This window comes from Capra hircus, chromosome 17 (assembly GCF_001704415.2).
Source record: "Capra hircus breed San Clemente chromosome 17, ASM170441v1, whole genome shotgun sequence".
In the NCBI taxonomy this organism is placed as follows: domain Eukaryota; kingdom Metazoa; phylum Chordata; class Mammalia; order Artiodactyla; family Bovidae; genus Capra; species Capra hircus.
This window is the reverse complement of record NC_030824.1, coordinates 37,974,261-37,997,877: the sequence shown is the minus strand read 5'-3', so window position 1 is coordinate 37,997,877 and position 23,617 is coordinate 37,974,261. Positions and strand designations below refer to the sequence as shown.

General features: G+C 38.6%; 1 protein-coding gene across 1 annotated transcript in view; it reads left to right on the top strand.

The window, feature by feature from the left end:
* Nucleotides 4,803-23,617, top strand: part of ANKRD50 (ankyrin repeat domain 50) — a 37,523-nt gene continuing 18,708 nt past the window's right edge. The window contains 2 exon segments of the mRNA XM_018061515.1: nucleotides 4,803-5,134; nucleotides 6,638-7,587. Of these exon segments, the coding sequence (XP_017917004.1) occupies nucleotides 7,043-7,587 (545 nt within the window). The 5' untranslated portion in view covers nucleotides 4,803-5,134; nucleotides 6,638-7,042.

Below are 23,617 nucleotides of genomic sequence, written 5' to 3'. Positions count from 1 at the left end.
TCTTTCCAGATGCAAAATAACTTACCCCTTCCTTTCAGGGACAGTGAGCAGGATACTAGCTGAAAAAACAAAACTCAGCTTGATAGGAGAGACTGCTCATTTGCTTTAATTGTGCCCAACTCTTTGTGATCCCATGGACTGTAGCCCGCCAGGCTCCTCTGGCCATGGGATTTCCCAGGTAAGTATACTGGAGTGGATAGCCATCCCCTTCTCTGTCAGGGGATCTTCCTGACTCAGGGATTGAACCTGGGTCTCCTGCATTACAGACAGATTCTTTACTATCTGAGCCACCAGGAGAGTGGTCTAACTCCTGGTCTTGGGAGTAACCAGCGAAGCTTTCAAGCCTGCTGATCCTACCAGGTACTTGGTGTGCTAGTCAGGTGTGCCCTAGCCTGCTGCTGCCACCTTAGATGTTCATGAACCCCCCAGGCTGCCACTTCTGAGAATCAGTGGTAAATGCAGAAAAGTAAAGTTAAGGTATGTCTGAAACATGCGAAACAGAGACTGAATCACCCTGTAATAGAGCATATATCAAGACTGAATGCTCCTGTACAATCAAAGAGTTCTTTAAATTTGTGATAGAATCTGAAAGACTGCAGTGATGTTCTTAATTACTTTGTCACAAACTACTATGTATAAAATAGATAAACAACAAGAATATATTGTACAGCACAGGAAAATATAGCCATTTTTATGTAATAACTTTAAATGAAATACAATCTATAAAAATGTTGAATATTGTACACCTAAACTAAAATTACATTGTTATATTTAATATAACATTGCATAGCAACTCTATTTCAATTTAATAAAATGAATTACTCTGTAAATCAACCTGAGTGACCTACACTAATTAGAGGCCTAAAATGAGTCCTTTAAATTTTCACAGCATTTTATTTAAAATCACTGAAACTTTAAAATCAAAGTATTTGTCTTCCGCAGCTTTTTAAAGAATTGTAATTACAAAGATTTTAAATAGGAAGAACTGAAATTTTTCTCTACCAATCAAAGAAGAAATTAAATGTATTACATGACTGTACAAATATTGTAAAACACCTAGTTTTCAAATTTATCGATGGGCTTTGGAATATCTCAACTTGTAGGGAGAATCTTTTGATCCAGTTAAAAAGGTGCTGTTTTTAACTGGATAAAATTATATTTTGTATCCATATGGGTTAAAAACCAGAAGACTTATAATTTTGAGATATCTAAATTTAATTGAAGCCATCAACATAAACAAAATTTATATAAGGAGCTTCGTTTTGAGAAAATATTTGTTGAGAGATGCTACTGAAAGTTTTAAAAAAGACATACCTGTAAAAAGATTTTAGCTGAAAAATTTGTACATTTCAATATAAAGAATATAATAATAATATATTTTTTAAAATCAGAGCTTGCTTTGAACTTACTAGGTACCTTGGTACTTAGAAAATTTTCAACTAAAAACATTATGGTGTAGAGATTATCATTCTGAGTGAAGTCAGAGAGAGAAGCAGAATCATCGTATGACATCCCTTATGTGCAGAATCTAGAAAGACATGATACAAATGAATTTACAAAACAGAAACAGATTCACAGACTTAGAATGAGCTTATGGTTAGAGGTGGGGAAGGATGGGGGAAGGGTTAGTTAGGGAGTTTGGGATGGACAGGTACGTATTGCTATATTTAAAATGAATAACCGACAAGGACCTACTGTAAAGCACTGGTAACTCTGCTCAGTGTTATGTGGCAGCCTGGAAGGGAGGGGGTTTGGAAGAGAATGGACACATGTATATATATGGCTGACTCCCTTTGCTATCCACCTGACACTATCACAACATTGTCAATCAGCTATACTCCAATACAAAATAAAAAGTTAAAAAAATATGTTCTACAGAGAAGCATTCGTTGAAGATGGCAATGACATATTGTTTATGTAACCATGAAGATTTCAGGCAATTTTATGAATAAATTAAAAAAAGGAAAATTGTATTTAAGAAAATGTATTTTTTAGAAAAATACCAGTATTTGGTGGTGGAGAAAGTATGCTAAGAAATCGATTAAAGTATGTGAAAATGTACTGAAAGTAAGTACAAATGCTAAAAATAGCATTCAGGTAATTTATAAAAAGACATTTTGTAAAATCTGGTAGGTAAATACATATTTATGTTTTAATATATATTTTATTGTTACTTTTTGAAAAATAATGTTTAAATAGAACTATTTAGTAACTCTACCAAATATAATTGAACCAAATTTTTGGTCAGCAGATAAGTATACCTAAGAACTACCTAGTTTTGTTTTTATTAGTTCCTTCTGTTCTCAAAAAATATCCCAGCTGGGTCAATTAATAGGCCCACTAAACCATATACAAAAAATGAAAGTGTTAGTTGCTCAGTTGTATTTGACTCTTGGTGACCCCATGGTCAGTAGCCTGCCAGGCTCCTCTGTCCATGGAAGTCTGCAGGCAAGAATACTAGACTGGGTTGCCATTCCCTTCTCCACGGGACCTTCTGGACTCAGGGATCAAACCTGGGTCTCCTGCATTGCAGGTGGACTCTTTACTACGTGAGCCACCATATGACTTTTTTTTCAACAGCGGAGACTTCCACCTTTGGGTGACCAAGACAGTAATTTGGCCACGAGGAGTCTGAAAGAGCTTAAAAAACATCATTGCTTCATATAAAAACTGGTAAAATAAATGGATGTTCTGAAAAGCAAGAATGGCTAGAGTAGTCCCAAGTTACCTTTGCCTTGCGACAGCCTCCCAGACTTGAAGAAACTATGTCTGTCCATTTCTGTAAGTTATCATTATGCCCAACACAGTGGGAGAAGGAAATGGCAACCCATTCCAGTATTCTTACCTAGAGAATCCCATGGACAGAGGAGCCTGGTGGGCTGCTGTCCATGGGGTCGCACAGAGTCAGACACAACTGAAGTGACTTAGCATGCATGCATGCATTAGAGAAGGAAATGGCAACCCACTCCTGTAGTCTTGCCTGGAGAATCCCAGGGACAGAGGAGCCTGGTGGGCTGCTGTCTATGGGGTGGCACAGAGTCGGACACGACTGAAGCGACTTAGCAGCAGCAGCATCCAACACAATACCATGTGTGTAGAAGTCTCTATGTAAGTTGAGTGTGGAATAAAAGAAGAGACATGCTTTACATGCAGGGAAACTTGCTACAAACCTACAAGGGTGTGGAGCGCATAGTCCCTTCTTTTTCAGAAATTTTTCTATTAGGGAAAGCAAAAAGTCATAAAAATGAAATGTGCAATAAACGTTAAAGGAAAAAAAGTCTAAATGAGTCTGAGATTATAGCTTAGTTATTGCTGAAGTATTTAAAACAGCATTCCATGATAGTTAACTGAAAAAAACAGGCTCAGTAAACCAAAAGTTTGTGTAACTTCTCTATTGGACAGAAATTATTTTAATTAATATATTAACAAATAGTTTAATGGAAATGATTATACGATGTACATCAGTTCAGTTCAGTTCAGTCGCTCAGTCGTGTCCGACTCTTTAAATTTCCCCTAAACATATAATTTTACAACCATGAAACTGGAGTCATTATTCCAATGGCAATAATGTATGACAAGTTAAGCGGTAATTAAAACGGCTTAAGCAAAATGCATATCAAAGTTGTATCTTTTTAAAAATCATATTTTATCACTAATTCTGGTGAATTTATACTCTTTGCTTTGTTCCGGGGAAAAACCTCAGAATTTGCAACAAGTGCATTAAAATTAAAGGTCAACAAACCTCAACTGCCATAGATAGCCTGAGAATAAACAGAATGGAAGAGTAAGCATAAGTACAGTCCATTTTTCTAGTTAAGAGTGACAGCTATACTTCGAAATTCCTAAAAACAGATGGGAGACTGGTTCAGCATTTAAGATAGAAGACTATTTAAATTAATGGAAGCTGGGAGGAGAGCTGATGGTTTTAGCATAAATAATAAAAAAGTTACTACATTTCCTAATCTATTAGTTCACAGTACTTTCCCAGCAGAAATTTGGAATCTAATCCAGGTTCACGTGAATGCAAACTGGCTCATCTAGTTCAAAAGTAACTGCTTGTGGTCAGGTCCTCCAGGGCAGTTCATCTTATTCTGCATTCTGACCTCGATCGCGGTCTTTTTCTCCCGTAGAGGCCTCTGCGAGTAATCAATCTGTCCAGAAGGGAAGCTAGCTGCCTGAGATCCAATAGTGATAGCTTTCAACTAGATCTGATGGAGGCCATGTCCTTTACATGAGGCAAGTAGGAACATAGCCCCAAATCCCTACTATTTTTAGTTTTCACAACCTCCTTCCCCGTCATTACTTGTTTCTTTTAGTCCCAGATCGAGAAAGTTAAACCATCACCGGAATTTAATAGATTGAACGGGGACCGGGATGACTGAAGAAAAGGACCGGCCTGGAGTGCCCTTTGGGGACAAAAAGGTTAAGGGAGTGGCATGGGGCAACTCTCCCAGCTCAAGTGCCCCTCCTAGCAGCGGCCCCAAAAGCCAGCGAGTCCCTCAGACAGGAAGACAAAGGAAGGCTCAGGGCCGAGTGGTGACGGGGTGGGTGGGGGCAGCGACTCGCGTGAGCTCGGGGACGTGAGAACGCAGCCCCCGCCCCCTTCTCCGCCCCCATCCTCGAGAAAGGCGGAGCCGCCAGGCAGCCCTCAGAGAGGTCTCCCAGCGGTGCAAAGCAGCCGGTCCCCAGCGGCCGCACACACCCAGGCACAAGCGGCGACCGGACGGTACAGTGGGGGAGGGGCGAGGCAGGGGGCGGAGCCGGCGGCCGAAGAAAGGCCGGGCGGCCGGGAGGGGCGGGGCCTAGGCAGAGAGGGCGGGGCCGCGGGGCGGGGCGGAGCCGGCCGGTCCCGGGCTGCCTGAGACAGTCACTGCCCTGACGGCGGCGGCGGCAGCGGCGGCGGTTGGCCAGTGGGGGTTGGGAGGAGCACGGCGGAGCTGCTGGGGCAGCTGGAACTGGCAGTTGCCGGGGGCCAAGAGGAGGATCTGGAGCCGGGAGCGTTCTCCGGGCCGGGCTGAGGAGGCGGCTGCAGTGAGAGTTCAGGGAGCGCTGGCGGCGGTGGCTTCTCAGCAAAGCAAGTGTCTGAGACTGAGACTCCGCAGCGGCGGCGGCGGCGGCAGCAGCCGGGACCGAGGTAACCGAGGGGCGGCGGCGGCAGCGGCGGTGCAAACGAGGCCCCACCCTCAGGTCGGAATGTCGGGGGCTGTGGCTGGGCTCGGACCTCACCCACCCATCCAGCCTTTTCAGCCCCGGGCTCCAGACCCGACTTCTCGCTTCGTTCCGCGGCGGGCCGGGCGGGGGCGGGAGCAGCGCCCGAGGTTGGGGGCGCGGAGCTGGACACCGACCCGAAGCGACCCTACATCTAGGATTGGCGAGGACGTCGGGCACCCCTTCCCCCTTCAGAGGACACACCCCGATCTCGGGGCGGGGCGGGTGTCTAGGCGTTCCCAGCCTTCTGGAAGGAAGATCTCAGTGTGGAGGCTGCACTTCGGTCCGTGGCCTCTCCGAGGTGGCCCTCCTGTGGCTCCTTGGGGCCACTGAACCCGAAGGAGGTTCCTGTCGCTGGGAATCCCGGAGTTCCTTTTGTCTATCAGCTGAACTAGAGGCCGGAACTGTAGGCAAACACCCACCAGCTCAAGCCATCTATTCCTTATCCCTTTCCTGCCTGGAAGGATTTCTCCCCAGCAGCCTTTTCTCCGGCCACAGTAGTAGATTTCATGCCTCACCCCCTCTCCGAAACCTTCCTCTTTGGCGCAGAGGAAAGAAGGATTCGCGTAGTACTTGTGTTTGGATTTTATCACTCCTGTAAGCTCACCCCCTTCCCCTTTTTCTTTTTAACCCGTTCCCATTCAGCCGCAACCCTGATAATCATCCGCTAGATTTTGCAACCTATCAACAAAGGAGTGTGGCCAGTCAACAGAACCCTTTGACTAGCTGGTCAGTGCAAGTTCATAGAGCTTCCCTACCTGGCGCTATTCTGCCAAGCTTGTCGGAAAGACCTTTTTGGCTAGAGTTAAGGATGATACTGCATGTGCCTAAAGTCTTTATTTCTCCTTTCTACAGTGAGGTTTTAAAAATCCAGGGTAACTTGATTCAAATGTAGCTGTTTGGGAAGCCTAACTCTAGAGGAAGAGAAATACAGAAAGGAAAATGTAATTATGATTTTGGTGTAGTTATCCAACTTTTTAAAAGTGCCAAAGATGAAGTGTATGAGTTTTTGAGATTACTGTAACTGGATAATTGTATTCTTTGACAAATGAGCTTTTTATCATGTGATATTTTGCACGAAGGTATTTTTGTTTTATTTTAGTTGCTAGTGGGAATTATTGATTACCTAGACATCTTAAACGCAGAAACCTGTGAACAGGTTCATTAAGAATCTATCTTGAAAAATTCATTTTATGAATGCTTTGAATTAAGAAGATGTTAACAGTGGTTTGCCATTTTTGCCACATAAGAGACAGTAATCTGAAACAGTTCCCTCTCTGGCAGTTGTCCAGATACCTAAAACCTGCAGGGTCTAGTACTTTGACTATCCTTCAACCAGAAGTATAGCACTAACAATCTACTGTATAATTTTAATCCCTTTGATAGCATTTAACTGTAATGGATACGTTTTTCTGCATCTAATTTTCAGATACAGAGTTAACGCTGGAAATCTGGAGAAGCATTTTATACAAATTGAAAGACTGGGCTTTCTCTTCAGTTTTCCAGATGTATTGTCTCATCTGCATACTTGAAATATCCACAGTCACATAAACTCCAGATGTAACCATGGAGTTACGCGACCCATCAAGATATAGGAAAAGTGTGGCCAAGGTTCGGAAACAGGCAGTTTTCCACCAGTTCAACAATTAATATAAACATATATTCTCTGCTGATTATCAGGAATAAAGAGCCAAATAAAGTCACACACATTCTGTTGGCAGATGGACTCTGTGGCTGTTGAATTTTACTGTAACTGGTTACTCTGCCATTCAAAGTCAACTTAATATGCAAGTTCTGTCCAAATGGATGTAAAGACCTGTGTTGATGTACCCAGATGCTAGCAAATGTTAACGATAAGAAACCTATTATGACTAACCCTTGGGAAGAGAAAGTCTGCAAAATGGCTCAAACGAGTTTACTGCAGGGGAAGCAGTTTTACTGTAGGGAGTGGGTTTTCCACAAGCTTCAGCATTGCCTCCAGGAGAAGACTAACTGCTGCAACAGTGCTGTCAACACACCACCCCTTGTAATGAATTCTGGGAATAATGCTAGTGTTGTCTCTGGGAAAGGAGCTGCCTGGGGTGTGTTACTGGTAGGAGGGCCTGGCAGTGGCAAGACAGCCTTATGCACTGAACTCTTGTGGCCAAGTTCACCTACAAGCTTGCAGAGAGGTTTACATCGCCAGGCGTTGGCCTTTCATTTCTGCAAAGCTCAGGACTCTGATACTTTGTGTGTTGGAGGGTTTATTAGAGGTCTGGTTGCTCAGATCTGCCGTAGTGGACTACTCCAAGGATATGAAGACAAACTAAGGGATCCAGCAGTTCAAAGCCTCCTACAGCCCGGGGAATGTGAGAGAAACCCAGCAGAAGCATTTAAAAGGTAACAAATAAGTCATGGTCATGGTGTTCTGTTTCTTTGAAAAAATTAAAGTTTTTTTTTTTTTTTTTTTTGGTGTTTTGTATTTTTTCTTAACTTTGCCAGTACTTTTACTCTAATTGTGTATTTGGGGATAATCTGTGGTTGTGAAACACTTGTATACTTTGAATGTTGAAGGAAACAAAATTTAAGCTCTGTATTGTAGGGATATTAATTAAAAGTATTATCTTTTACTTATTTAATAACAGGTGTGAAGCACTGAAGAAACTTAGAGAGGTGTGATATTCTTGCAGACTTTTTAACATGTGAGTGCCATCCAGTAAAACTCAGGGCAAATCTGTTTTCTTCTGCTGTTAGCCATCAAAATCAGGGTCAGAACTGTTATATCATTCTGAGATTAATGAGCAAATCTGTTAGGCAATACCTGTATCACAAATTTGAGATGCCAAGCTTGATGGACAGTGTTCAATATGGAATAATCAATAATGCAAACCTGAATATTAAACTCTACTTTTTACGAGACTTAAGTGTGCACAAACAAATCTTTTCCTCTTGACTTACTACTTTTTCTGGAGGTGCTGTCACTCGTTGAAGAGCTGAATTTTCATTTCCGATAAGTAATTTCATGAATTGTGGATTTATTGAAATCTTAGAAAGTGTTTCGAAAAGCTTAGTCTAAGTCGAACTTTAAAAGTATGTAATTATGTAGTTTGATTGAAATTAGTTAAATAAATTATGTAAAATTTTAATACTTTAAAATATTTAAAATCAAGTCTAATAACTGTATATTTTTGATATATTCTGATCATGAGTAAATCTTTCTCTATAGTAGCAGAGATTTCTTTAAAAAGATCCTTCTACTCAGATCGTTTTCTACATTTTTCCCCCACTGGGTGAATTTTAGTTACTAATTGAAGGTGAATAAGAAGCAGATATACAGCTCTGTGTAAAAACCACATCAGTATTGGCTTTCTGATTGACAGAAGGATCTAATCATTTTGTATTCCCAGTCTGTACTTGGGGAGGGAAAGTCTAGTGTTTCTACTTGTACCATTCTGGTACTCTTATGGTTTTCTACTGGGTCTTTCAAAAACTTGGGTCACTTTCTTTTTCACTTAAGTAGTGAATCAGTGGGCTTCCAAGTGGCTCAGTGGAAAAGAATCTGCCTGCCAATGCAGGAAACACAGGAGACACAGGTTCAGTCCCTGGGCCAGGAAAATCCCTGGAGGAGGAAATGGCAACCTACTCCAGTATTGTTGCCTGGAGAGTCCCATGGACAGAGGAGCCTGGCAGGTTACATTCCATGCGGTTTCATAGAGTCAGGCATGACTGAGACTGAGCATGCACAATTGAGTCATTAAATAAACTAGGTAACCCCTTGGTGGGACTTCCCTGGTGGCTCAGAAGGTTAAGTGTCTGTCTACAATGTGGGAGACCCGGGTTCGATCCCTGGGTCGAGAAGGTCCCTGGAGAAGGAAATGGCAATCCACTCTAGTACTATTGCCTGGAAAATCCCATGGACAGAGGAGCCTGGTAGGCTACAGTCCATGGGGTTGCAAAGAGTCAGACTCGACTGAGCGATCTTCACCGTGACCCCTTGGTATTGGAAAAGCTGTTTTTGATCATTCGTAGAGCTGCATGTTTCTTTGAGACTGTGAAGCAGTAATATAACCATCGTCAAATGCAGACAAGAACATACTTAAAAGTTAAAAAGATAGTTTTACATAGTCTATGACATTAGATGATCTAGATCTCAGCTTTTGGACAAATAGTTAAGATTTTATTGTGGGTTTTACTGGTGTTTGATTGACTTGTTAAATAAATCCTTTGGAGAATTTTAATAGGCATATATTTTATTTAGGCAGGGATAGATGTAATTAAACAAGTAGACAATGGAGCAAAAGGTCCTTATTTTCAAAGAGTTAAACAATATTTTGAGGGAGACAGAGATGGATGTAGTTAATCATAACATGATGGGAGATAAAATGTAAACAAAGAAAAGTAATTGTTTTTTTCGGTTTTGACAAAAGCAATCTCCTAAACCAGGTTGTGTATTGTAACTTTCTTAACATTAACACTGGATAATTAATATTGATGACTTCATATATTTATGTGTGAAATAATTAAATAGAAATTTGATATAGTTCTTCACAGATCTATAAAATTGGGGGAATTTCAGAGTGATTCGGTAATTGATGCTTTTTATCTACTTTTCTTCAGTTTTACTTCCTAATTTTTTTATCCTTTACCTGTAATGATACTGGATACAATATGCAGTGCTGCAAACTAACTTCTTACATGGAGTCACATAGTTAAGTAGTAACTTGTTAATTACCAGTTTTTTGAAATCACATTTTCTTCATGATGAAAGTAACTTCATGTTTAGTTAAATATTCCTACTTTTTTTCTGACATAGTAGAGTAAACTCTGTTGATTCTGAGATTTAGTTGTCAAGAAATTTCTTCTGACATCCATTCATTCATTCTTACAGCAAATGTTTATTGAGAGCTTTTTATGTTTTAAGCACAGTTCAGCTACAGATATTTATTTCGAACTGTCTCTCTGTTAGGTAGAGTTCAGCTATAGATGAATTAGTGAGTAGAACAGACAAAATACACCATCTTCATGGAGTTTTAAGTTGTTAACGCTAACATTTATCTTATTTCTATAAAAAAATAATACTTTGGGTAAATACTTGCTATTGTATAGATGCAGCACACACATTTTAACACTGATGGGATTGGATCATCCGTTAAAGGGAAGGATGAAAGAAGACACATTAATTTCTTATTTTTGTTCTTTTCCATTTTTCTTTCTTCACTGGTTAAAGTGCAAAGCTGTTGTTACTACACTTAGAATATATATATTTCTTCTATTTCTATTGATGGAACTAAGATGACAACCGTTATGTTTTTACTTGTTTAGAGAACCAAACGCTGATTTATTTCGTTCTGCCTCCCGTTTCAGGCTCATATGGGAAAACTTTGCATTTTCTGTTGAGTTGACTTTTCTAGAGTTAGCGGTAGAGTTTCCTAGTAGTCCTATAACCGTAAAACAAATTCTAGTTGTTTTTGACCAAAGGATCAAGTTAAGGAATGAGGGAGGGGTTAGTGGTTTTAGATCCTGTGATTGGTTCAGAAGCACAATGAAAGATGGTTATTTTTTCAATCAGAAAACTTCTTTCTGAGCCTTACTATCATGGTCCTTGACATCCTCCTCCCCGCACCCCCCCCCCCCCACACACACACACAAGGCTAGGGTCTTTTTGGAGAGATAGATGGATGTGGAGTGGAAGTACAAAGCTTTGTTCCTAGTAGATATTATTTTCTTTTATTTCTGATTAACAATAGGCAAGGCCAGATGTGAACTTTCTGTGTGATGTCAATTTTCCAAGTTGGGTAAAAAGATTTTGTTCTTTGAAACATTGATAGTCGCAGTAGTGTTAGTCGCTCCGTCGTGTCCGACTCTTTGCGACCCTATGGACTGTAGCCCACCAGGCTTCTCTGTCCATGGGAGGTATCCAGGCGAGAATACCAGAGTGGGCTGCCATTCCCTTCTCCGAGGGATCTTCCCAACCCAGGGGTCAAATCTGGGTCTCCTGCGTCGCAGGCAGATTCTTTGCCATCTGAGCTACAGGTAATGTTGATAAGAATTATTGAACATCTTCAGTGGTACCCTCAAATTAAGTATAAATGGAATAAAGTTGTGATGAATTAAGGATGAACGACTCTAAACTTTGAGAGTTTAGCAGAAAAATTTTATGAAAAGTGCTGAAAGGTAACAATGGCTTGTTAGAAAAAGATTGGGAGCTAGAAGACTGGACTCTGACATTTGTTCCTTATGTTGAATAGGAATCCTTGAATAGTGGAATTTTCTTTCTAATTTTTTTATCTCCTTCTTAAACATTTTGTACTTCTTCCCTTATAGCTCTTCAGATTCTTAACTTCTTTTGTAATTACTTATGCATACATGTTTTTTTATCTCCTCTATTAGGCATATGTTTCTTCATAACATTATTCATGGCTGATTAATATTTTATGTTTAGAATAGCACTTTGAACGGCATTTTGCATATCGTAAGTGCTGTTTGAGTATTGTTTGAGTGAATAAATACTGCTACTTACGTATCTAGAATGTGTTTGAACCTGATTGAAGGACAGCTGAAGCTCTTGCCTAAGAAAGGAAATTGACATGTTACATCATTTAGGTGAGTGTTAAATGCAGACCAGGCTGGTATAGTGATTATTAATTTATTAACCTGATGTCTGCTCTTTAGCATGTATGACTGTGGCATTGGTCCAGATAGTTTTACATGGCCAGACGTCTATCTTCAGTCTCAACTGACTCCAAGTGTTTTTGGCAAACTCAACAAAGGGGCACAGGACGGAATGGGACTGGAGTGTGTTCTTCCTTCTTACCCTCAGTGGTGGGGTATTTTCAGGGCAAAATAGTTCCTTTCCATTATCTGTTTTGTATATCTAAGACTACTTATACTCTTAACTAATACTCTTAACTACTAAATCTGATATCTACATATTTACAGAAAGATGTTTAAGCCTAAAAGCTTCTGAATCCACTTTTAGTCTATCTTTAGCCTTAGATGATATATGTTAGTAATTTTTTTTCATTATTAGTGTTTTCTTCTATTCAGAATCCTCTGTCTGACTGTATTCTCTGATGGGACTTTCTCTAGGTTCTCTGTGGCTGTCCAGCAGAGCCTCTTTAGGTCGTCTCCATTGTTTATACTCCTTCAGTAATCTACTTACATGGCTACCAATGCTTATGTCTAACATGATAGCAATCCAGTCTACATCAACAGCCTTTCTCTTAATTCTAATCAACATATATCTTTTCACTGGAGTGTCCCTCACCTACCTTCCTCTGTTCAACCCATCACCTCTTTTAGCATTTCTATTCATAGACACCGATTTATTTCTTAAACAAAAAGTCAGCACCTGCTGTGTGCCAGATGCGTGCTAATGCGCAGATAATAGGACTGAAGTGGTGAACCAAACAGGACATTGAGAAGTGGGGAGAAATACATTGAACAAATAATCACAAAAGTTAAAAAATGCAGCTTTGCTAAGTGCTGAGAAGGAAGGACACAGGCCAGTAAGCAAACATACAATATAAGGCTTGATCGTTATCTAAGTTGCTCCGTAGTTACTCTTATTTTCTAAACCCTTTCTGTTTAAAAGTATGATCATGAGATCAACAATATTGGTGTAACCTGGGAGGTTATTATAAAAGCAGAATCTTAAATTACTGAAGTGAATCTGCCTTTTGAAAAGATTTCAAGTGAATTCTGTGCGCATTAAAGTTTGAGAAGCACTGCTCAGGGTAGACACTAGAGTTTTCTTTCTTTTTTTCTGTTATCTTATGGTATCTCATCTTTTTTTTGGAATGGTTCTTGAATTCTTTTACCCTAATCTAGAATTTTTATTCATCACCTCCTAGGTGCTCTTCTTAATCTTAGCATCTCTGTATTGTGATTCCTTTTGGTAATGGCCAATTAACCAAAGTAAAACAGTGCTTTCTTTAGGTCATTCCTCTGAGCCTGTGATAATGTAAACAACAAATTTAAATTTGTCTACTTGACTTTAAAAGTTCTTTACAATTTGGTTCTGTTCCATCTAAAGTATGTATTATGTTTCCAGACTTCACCAGAACACATTAAGCTCATTTATTCTTTCAGGAAATATTTTTAAGCTTATGAGACAATGTTAAAGTTGATAAGAGATATGAATAAGAATATTCTCATTTTTCTTATTGTTTAGTAAGAACTTAATATACTTAGTAAGAATATGGACCTTTTTGTTTGTTATAGGTTGCAGATTTTTTAAGTTTTAACTTTGTTTTTAGCAATTTTGCTTCAATGGTTTCTATACAATGAAATGGTTTGACTTTATAAAGTAAAATAAGTAAATACTCTTCTTGCCTTAAAAAAGATCTTTGAAGTGTGTTCTGATTGGTTGCCTGTCTTTATCCTCTAGTTATTTTACGACTTTCTTTGTGTTAGCGTGTTAGTCTCTCAGGTGTGTCTGACTCTTTGCAACCCCATGGACTGTGGCCCACCAGGCTCCTCTGTCAATGGCATTTCCCAGGCAAAGGATGCTAGAATAGGTTGCCATTTCCTTCTCCAGGGGATCTTTCCCACTCAAGGATCAAACCCTGGTCTCCTGCATTGCAGGCAGATTCTTTAGCATCTGAGCCACCAGGAAAGTCCTGTCTTGACTATACTATATATAATTGTTTTAAGTTTCAAACCAACTTCTCTTTCGTGTTATCTTAATTTCAGAAATATCCGTATTATTGTTTTCTTTTCTACAACACATGTAATGTAACTAAATGCTGTGCTCAGATGCTTGGTCGTGTCCACCTCTTTGCAACCCCATGGACTGTAGCCCACCACGCTCTTCTGTCACTGGATTCTCCAGGCAAGAATACAGGAGTGGGTTGCCATTTCCAGGGATCTTCCCGACCCAAGGGTGGAACCCACTTCTCTTACGTCTCCTGCATTGGCAGCCGGATTCTTTAACACAGGTGGCACCCAGGAAGCCCAGGGTAGCTAAATAATCTTTGATAATAATGTAGAATTTGAAAATGTTCATGCAATTACTTAATGAAAATAAGAATTAATTAAGAGAATTATATCTTATTTGTGGCTATCTTGAAAAACAATTTGGACTGTTTCAAGAACTTGTAACCTTTTTATAGTTGTGACTCCAGAAGTGAATACGTAGATTCCAGAAGTGAATACGTAGGTATTGCTGTGGATTGAATTATTTGCTTTTATTTGCTTTTGTTCTCTCTATGTATCCTTGGTCTTTCCCACATGATATTGCAGTGCTTCTACTAGAGAAGCATCCTACTCTGCCTTTTGATTTTGGCTCAGCCTTGTGATATGGGGGAAGTTAGTAGATGTGATTCAAACAGAGACTTAGCACGTGCCCGAGTGATTGGGCTGCTCCTCTTCGAGGCTCATCACCTTGAGAAGGATATGTTCTGGCCAGCTAGTTGGTCCCAAGAGGATGAGGGGGATGTGTGCAAACCTGACCCAACTCAAAGCTTGACTCTAAGCCTAGAATACAACAGATGCATGGACACAGGACAAAGTATAAATATTGTTATTTTAAGCTCTTGAGCTTTGAGGTGGTTGTGGTATACCACTCTTGTGGAAAAAACTAACAATCCAAAAATTAAGGAAATGATATTTCAAATAGAAAATCATTAATTTTCATAAAAAATCTGAGAGTCCTCATTGATCCCCCAATTTCACTCCTCCCCTTCCCCGATTCTGTCAGCTACTTCCGTTCTGTTTCCAAGATAAATACCTCAATTTTTCTTCATCTCCTTTGCTGCTACTCCCATATCCCTTGCAGTGATGTCCTAACTGGTCTTCTTGCTGCTGTTATCCCTCTTATCTTCACAGATTAAGGGTATCAGATCTTCTTATTTCTCTGCTTAAAACTTGCAGATAGCTTCTCATTACCTTTATAAGAAATTCTAAGCTTTACATGGTCTGGCCCTTGCCCTAGCCATTGACTTTGACCTGTACTGTTCTCAGCCTTGTTCTTTGTTCCTCATCCTCATTGTCCTTATTATTGTTCTATAATAGGTCACGTTCTGGCCAACCTGTATGGCCACTTGCTCAGATATCACTTAGGTGTACCAGCTTTAATGTTTCCTCCTTGGAGAGTTATCTTTGTCCAATGAGTCACCCCAGCCAATCATTTTCTTAAATCACATCATCCCACTTTGCTTTCTTTCTGTCTTAATTTCCAGTGTCTATCATGATTGGGAATTATTTTGTGCATACTTTGACTTTCTAGTTAGTTTCTGGAATGAGCAGAGTTCTTTTTTGTCTTGTACCTTTATGTCTCTAGGGCTTAGAATATAGCAGAGACTCATTACTTCCTAAATTAATAATTTTGTCACATTGATAATTTGCTCTGAACATATTCAGCTTTGAAATATTCTGTTTTCCTGTGGAATAATCTATACATAAAGATAAAATATTTATAGATGAAAAGTATTTAAAACCAGCATTTTGATGACTTTATATTAGTGTCTTTTATGGTTCATGTTGAAATTAATTTTTATCAAATGGAAACTTTTTAATAACATCAGGTTTATGTTACGTGATGTGAGTCATGTGATGTCACCTTTTGCCTCTCTTCTATAAATCCATAGTTTCATCTTGAAACTCTTATCATTCTTTCAGACATTGTCATTTAAAATTCATATTCACTTAGAAAGGAGAAAAAACTTCTGCAGTTTAAATCTCAGTTAATATGTTTGTTAAGTTGCTACTTTAGGGAGAGAAGCAACTTGCAAAATGGTGGACTTCATAGGAATTGAAAGGTAAACAATAATGTTGCTAAAAGGGAAGAAATTGTTGTAGAAAATAAATTACAGAGGAAATGATACATTGCTCCTGTCCCCAAAGCTTCAATGATACAGGAAAATTAATAAAATAGAAAGACAAACATGCATGTACCTAACTCATTTTGCTACATTTACTCTAAATCTGAGTTTTCTGTTTCTTTAAAAAAAAGATAATCCACATTTGAAGCCAGCAAAGCATCCCATTCTAATTCTGATCCAGGTGACCCCCCCATGTGTCCCATCTGTGAATTTACTTGTTATGCATATGTAGTATGACTAGTTTGTATACATGAGGAGATATATATGTATTTATACATACTTGTTACATGCTTTAGTTCTGTATATTTTTAATTCCATGTCAGCAGTTCTCAAACATTTTTATTCTAGGTCCCCTCTATACTCTTAAAAGCTATTGAGTACCACAAAGAATTTGTTTATGTGGATTATGTCTGTGTATCAATATTTGTTTATTTGAAATTTAAACTAATATTTAATATATATTAACATATTTAATAGTAATAGACATATATTAACATAATATTTTAATGAAAGAATAACTGAATTGTCCATGACAAAAGGAAAAAAACACATAGCAGCATTGTTTTACATTGTTTTGCAAATCTTTTTAGTATTAGGCTTAATAAAAGACAGCTGGACTATCATGGCTGTTTCTGCATGCAGCCTCTGGAAAAGTCCATTTATCCTTGAGAAAGAACAAGAGTGAAAAAGGCAAATAACATTTTAGTTTTATGATGACCCTGATTAGGGACTTCTAGGGATCCCATACTATACTTTGAAAAACATTGTCCTGTATAGATAGTGTTGTATTGCTAGTACTATCCTGCAATATTTTCTTTGTAATATTGTTTTTTGTGTGTTTAGCCGTGTTGTTACATATGGATCTACATGGTTCTCTTTATGGTACGTGTGCATGCGTCCCAAGTCACTTCAGTCTTGTCCGACCCTTTGTGACCCTTTGGACTGTAGCCCAACAGGCTCCTCTGTCCATGAGATTCTCCAGGCAAGAACATTGGAGTGGGTTGCTGTGCCCTCCTCCAGGGCATCTTTGCCACCCAGGGATGGAACCCATGTCTTTTAGGTCTCCTGAGTTTGCAGGCAGATTCTTTACCACTAGCACCACCAGGCAAACCCACTCTCTAGTATATAATTTCATTTTTTATACTATAATTCATTTATTGTCATGTTGATACTCATTTAAGATGTATAGCTTTACAAAACAGTTAAGAACATTCTTGGGTATTCTAGTGTGCATATATATTAAGAATAAAGAAATGAAGGGTGATTCCAAGTTGAATTAAATACTCAAGTATTAAGTGAAATTTTGGATCTTAAGGTGTGTATATCCATTTTCAATGTAGAGATAGTACCAACTACTCTTTAGAATTAAATCAGTTTACACTCTTCTAAGAGTGCATAATTTGAGTTTCCATTACTCTGCTAGATCTACGCTTGCCATATCTTCAGAGTTCTTTATGTGTCGGAAGGTGAATGTGAAACGGTATCTTACTATTTTAAATATCCTTGATCCTGTGCCTTGTCATTCTGCTTGTGTAATTTTTGTCTTGAAATGTACAAAATGAATATAATATCAGTCTTCTCATGATTTCCTTTATAGTTTGGCCTTTGGGGGTCTTAAAATGTAAAAACTTGTTTTCTGCTTGATTGTTCTAGTAGTGCTTGTTGAACGGCTCATCTTTCACTATTGATTTTACTACTACTGCAGTCGGATACTCACATACATACACACGCATGCATGTATTTCTGAGTTCTCTATTCAACTTTGGTTTATTCATTCCTTTGTTGTTTTGTCAAATATGTATTAGATAGCAGGAGTGTACCAGGTGCATTCTTAATACTGGGTTATATTAGTTAAAATGTGCCAAGTATCATTTGTATTTATTGAGCTTATATTTTGAGGGTTGGTGTGGGTAGTTGGTAGAAAAGTGAAAATTTAAGAAGACAGTATATAATATATAGCATATCACTAGATAATAGGTGGTATGTGGAAAATCAAAACAGAGTAAGGATGATAGGAGTGATACACTGAGTAGGTTGGGGCCAAAGAGTTGCTGTTTATATAGGGAAAGTTAGGGCATTCTGTAGGAAGTATCCAGAGTGAGGAAAATTCCAAGTGCAAAGTCCTGTGGTGGGAACCGGCTTGGTATTATCCAAGAAAAACAAAGGGAAACTAAGACACAAGTAGAGATGGAGTTAGGAGCCACGTAATACATGGACTTGGGCTTGGAAGCCGTTATAAGGATAGTCACTTTTACCTTGAGGAGATGAGAAGACATGAAGTCTTTTAAACAGGGTAGTAAAACATCATATGACTTACGGTTTTAAAGGGTCACACTAGCTACCGTGTTAAGAACTGGGGTGGTAAACATGCAAGCAAGGAAACCAGTAAGTGACGAGTGCAGCAGTTAAGGTCGAGAGATAATACTTGAACTTTGGTGAAGTGGTGGAGGTAGTGAGAACTGTTTAAATAATTTTTTTATCTAAGAAGCAAGGTCGGTAGTTGGGAGTAAACTTTGAGAAGAGGAAAGTGTGAAATAGTCCTCTAGGCAAGTGGGGCATGGATGGTTTAGTGCTTTGCCACGTGTGATGTAGGCCCCTGCAAGGGCAATTTTTTTTAAAAAAACAATAGTAACACGCAGCGCAGTATTTGCTTTTCACTCTCATTCTCTTTTGAGGGTATGATGAGGGCCACATGAGGGACTGAGTGCGTAAATGTTCTGACTGAGATTTTCATTAGGATTGCATTGAATTTTAGATTAATTTGTGGAATTTGACCTGTTTGCAATGTTGAATCCCCTAATCCATGAATATGGTACATCTTAACTTACTTAGATTTTTTTTTTTTTTTTCCAATTTTCCTCAGCAGTGTATTATAGTTTCTAGTATATAGGTCCAGTACATCTTGGATTGGATTTATTTTCAACTATTTGATTTTTTTTTTGGTACTGTTGTAAATGATATTATTTATAAATACTATTTTATGTGTTTTTTAAAAGTTAGTGTGTAGGGATTCAAATGATTTTTATATATTGACATTGTCACAAAGCAGTCTTGTGAAGTCCACTCATTAATTGTTATTCTCTAATCACTTTCACTTTTGAAGTATATTTCCTTTTTTAAAAAAAAATTTATTTATTTTAATTGGAGGCTAATTATAATATTGTATTGGTTTTGCCATACATCAACATGAATCCACCAGGAGTGTACACGTGTTCCCCATCCTGAACCCCCCTCCCACCCCATACCATCCCTCTGGGTCATCCCAGTGCACCAGCCCCAAGCATCCTGTATCATGCATCAAACCTGGACTGGTGATTTGTTTCATATATGATATTATACATGTTTCAATGGCAACCCACTCCAGTGCTCTTGCCTTGAGAATCACAGGGACGGGGGAGCCTGGTGGGCTGCTGTCTATGGGGTCTGCACAGAGTCGGACACGACTGAAGTGACTTAGCAGCAGCAGCAGCAGTGCCATTCTCCCAAATCATCATCCCACCGTCTCCCTCTCCCACAGAGCCCAAAAGACTGTTCTATACATCTGTGTCTCTTTTGCTGTCTCACAGGGTTATCGTTACCATCTTTCTAAATTCGATATATATGCATTAGTATACTGTATTGGTGTTTTTCTTTCTGGCTTACTTCACTCTGTATAATAGGCTCCAGTTTGCGATTGGTACAGTTAGAGGTTTAGAAGGTGTGTGTGTGTTGTGTGTGTGTGTGTGTGTGTGCACATGCTCATATTGCCTTCATCATTTTAAAGATACCTTTAGCATGTCTTTTACATCTTCATTTCTGTTGAAAAGTTTCTTGAAGACTTGTTTTTGCTTCTTTGATAATGCCTTCTCTCCCCTTTTTTTGTTTCCTTTCAAGATTTTCTGTATTTGTGGTTTTTTTCTTTGTTTTTTGGTAGTTAGACTTTGTCTTGCATAAGTGTGGTTTCTTGGTAGTTTTTCTGTTTTTGGATTTACTGAGTTTCCTAAATCTGGGGATTGATTTTTTTCATTAGTTTTAGAAAAGTCTCATCTGATTCTTTTTCTTTGCAGACCACAACTGTGTAAGTTGTACCTTTCAAATGAATTCCTCATGTATTTTCCACACTACTCTGTTCTAGCCTTCTTTTCTCATGCGTGGGTATTGTCTTTTGGCCTTTATTTTGAATTTGTTAATTTCATCTTTCATTGTTATCAGGATGGTGTTGAATATACCCAAAGAATTTCCGACATCAAATACATACAGTTTTTTAGTTCTAAAGTGGAATTTTAGTTCTTTGTTTTTATAGATTCTGAGTTTTTTTGGTTTAAATTCTTCATATTTTTCCTAATCTGCTTTTTAAAATATTTTAATTATGGTTAGTTTAGTTTATGCTAACAATAGTATCTAGATTTGAAATCTGTATTTATTGTTTCTTTTTCCTCTAAATTACCAATCACATATTTCTTCCCTTTTTCTGATGAGTTTTGATTGTATGTCAGATAGTGTGTCAAATACTGTAGAGTTCCAGACAATATCTTTCATCGGAGAAGGCTTGCTTTTTTTCTCATTTGGGCAGAGAGTGAGGGGCTGCTGTAAATAGAGCTTGAGCTGGGCTGAGGCTCCTTTGAAGTCTTACTGAGACTGCTAGTTTATTTCTGTCATTTTGTTGTGGACCTTCTCAGCTTTTGATTGAGAGCTCCAAAAGGACAGTTGTTAATTCACTTCTTCTCCAAGAAGTATCCATTTAGTTTTTCGACTTCCTGCCCTTTATACCTTCAAATTCTGACAAACGTCTTGAAGAGGGTGGGTTTTGTGTTTAAAGCAAGTTCCCTCCCTTTGGTAGAATTTTGTCTTCAGCATGCAAACGGTGGGGGACTTCTAGACACAGTAATCCTAGTTCCCCAACCCAGAATTTAGCAGAGATACCTTGGAGAAAACAGTCTGTTGTTAGGGACAATTCAGATTTGACTCTGCTCTCTGAAAGAGAAATGTCTGACCTCTAAAAGTTGGGGTGATGTTATTTCTTTGGCAGAGTCCCTCAGGGTGGCCCAAGTCTGATTCTTCGTCCATACCTAAAATCACTACATGCCCCAAATCAGCAAATGACCCCTTAGAAGAAATCAGCAGGTAGTTTCTTTTTGTTTTGTTTTGTTTTTTTTTTCCTTTTGGATGAATTCCTGTCCTCTGGAGTTCTAATTCATTTTGCTCTCTTGCTTCAACAACCTTCTCATGTCTTTAAAAATGTAAATTTTGTAATGGATAACATTATTTTCTAGCTGTTGCTGTGGGAATTTTGGGCTGCTGCCACCTACTGCGTTATATCTGGCAGTGAAAGTCCCTATGAGGAAAATTTCTCTGGTTCTCTCCTGTTTTACTTGATTTGTGCCTTTGCTTGTTAAGTAACTTCTTTTTAAAATAAATAAAATAATCTTTTATTTATCTGAACATCACAGATTGGTTTTCTTTAAATTCTTTGGCAGTTTTATAAGTTACTTTCATTTGGACATGAACCTATATTCTGATTGTTCCATTTGCTGCTTTTTTTCAAAGCGCTAAGAATTTTGTAATTTTTTCACTCTCCTTTCTGAATCACCATTTCTACCTCTGTTCTCCTTGCTCTAATTGCTGATTGCCCCCACCACTCCCTACCATCAGTGCAGTCTAGGATGATGGTCAATAATTGAGATATGAAGCTCCTACTCCAAGCCTATACAAGTGGTTTTGTAGATTTAGTCACTGACCCATGATCTTTTTAGGTTCAGTTCCTGTCTCCTTGGAGGCTGATTTTTCGCCCTCCCTGCTGCTTCTTAAAAGCCATAGCCCTAGGCGGTAGTCTGTGCTTTTTGTTTCCTTCTTTCATTATTCTTAGGGAGAGCCCCTCTTCCAGCCCCTGGTTTCAGACAGTGAGTCTGAGTCCTATTAGTAGAGGCAGGAGAACTTGTCACAGTTTTTACTTCCACCATCTAATCTCTGGGCTGCCATTGCAGACTTGTTTGACAGGTTGAAGTTTTAGGCTCATTTAGGCTTATAGCATTTTGCATCTTTTCTGTGTCTGATACTTTGAAATGTTTATTTTATTTTTGACTGTGGTATTTTCCTTTTATTTTAATATTTCATAATTCCCTGCTGTATTTTAGCTAATGGGGAAACAGTTCATGAAGTCCCTACAATATCCTGGTCAATGTTTAGAGAGAAATTTCACCCTATATTTTGGCTAAAGTCCTGACCTGATTTTAATTATCAGTTATACTCATGAGATTTCTTAATGAATATATAACATGTGATCCCTAACTGGTTTGAGGTATCAGTTATACCCTATTCCACATTTTCACATGCTTTGATTTATTGGAGGGTAATTTCATTGCTAAAAGAACATAAGGAACAACCTAAGTGTGCATCAATTTAGATAAATGGATAAAGAAATTGTGATACACACACATACTTATAACTCAGCCATAGAAAATCTTTGTGGCAACGTGAATGGATCCTAAGGACATTATGCTGAATGAAATAACTCAGACACAGAAAGACAAATATTGTATGTTTTCACTTACATTCAGAACCTAAAAACCAAACTCATTGAAATACAAATGATCATATTTGTAGTTCCCAGAAGCAGGGATTAGGAGTTGGGGGCATTAGATGAAAGTGGCCAGAAGGTACAAACTTCCAGTTATAAGATAAATAGGTCCTGGGAGTGCACACGCAGCATGGTGACTGCAGTCAGCAATAATGTATATTTGAAAGATGCTAAAAGAATAGATCTTAAAGTTCTCATCACAAGGAAAAAAGATTATAACTGTGAGATAGTGGGTGTTAACTGATCTTACTGTGGTAACATTTTGCCGTATGTACATACATGTGTTATAGTCCTTAAACTTACAAAATGTGGTATGTCAAGTATATGTCTTAATGAAACTGGAGAAAAAGAAAAGTAAGAACCTGGGTCTGTTTTCCTAAGACAAGATATGTTAAGTGAGAATTATTAGTGATTTAGTTTTTCTATTTCACATGCTTTTAAAACATTTGTTTTAAAGCATAGCCTTTTGAAAGAATTTAAGATTCCATTAATAAAATGACAGGCTGTTATGTCAGCATTGTACTTCCAGATGATTTTGGAAAGGTGCTAGGTATATAGGATTAACCTTCTAGGTAAACTTAAAATGTATAATATTTTGATGACGGATTTCACCAGGTAGTACTAAATTTTTATCTATTTTTATTTTTTTTAGCGATTTGGCTATGTTGGGTCTTCGTTGTTGCATGTGGGCTTTCTCTGGTTGCAGCGAGTGGGGGCTACTCTTGGTTGCAGTGTTCCAGCTTCTCTTTGTAGTGGCTTCTGTTGTTGTGGAGCAGAGGCTCTAGGGTGTGTGGGCTTCAGAGCTTGTGGCTTGAGGGCTCTAGAGCACGGGTTCAGTAGTTGTGGTGCACAGGCCTAGCTGCCTCATGGCATGTGGGATCTTCCCAGACCAGGGATCGAACTGGTGTCACCTGCATTGGCAGGCGGATGCTTAACCAGGGGGTCACGAGAGAAGCCTAGCAGTAAGATCTTAGACTTCAGAATTCAAAATGGGTAATTAAGCAATATTGTGTATAATTTTTTAGGTTGAAAAAAACTCCTTCCTCGATTG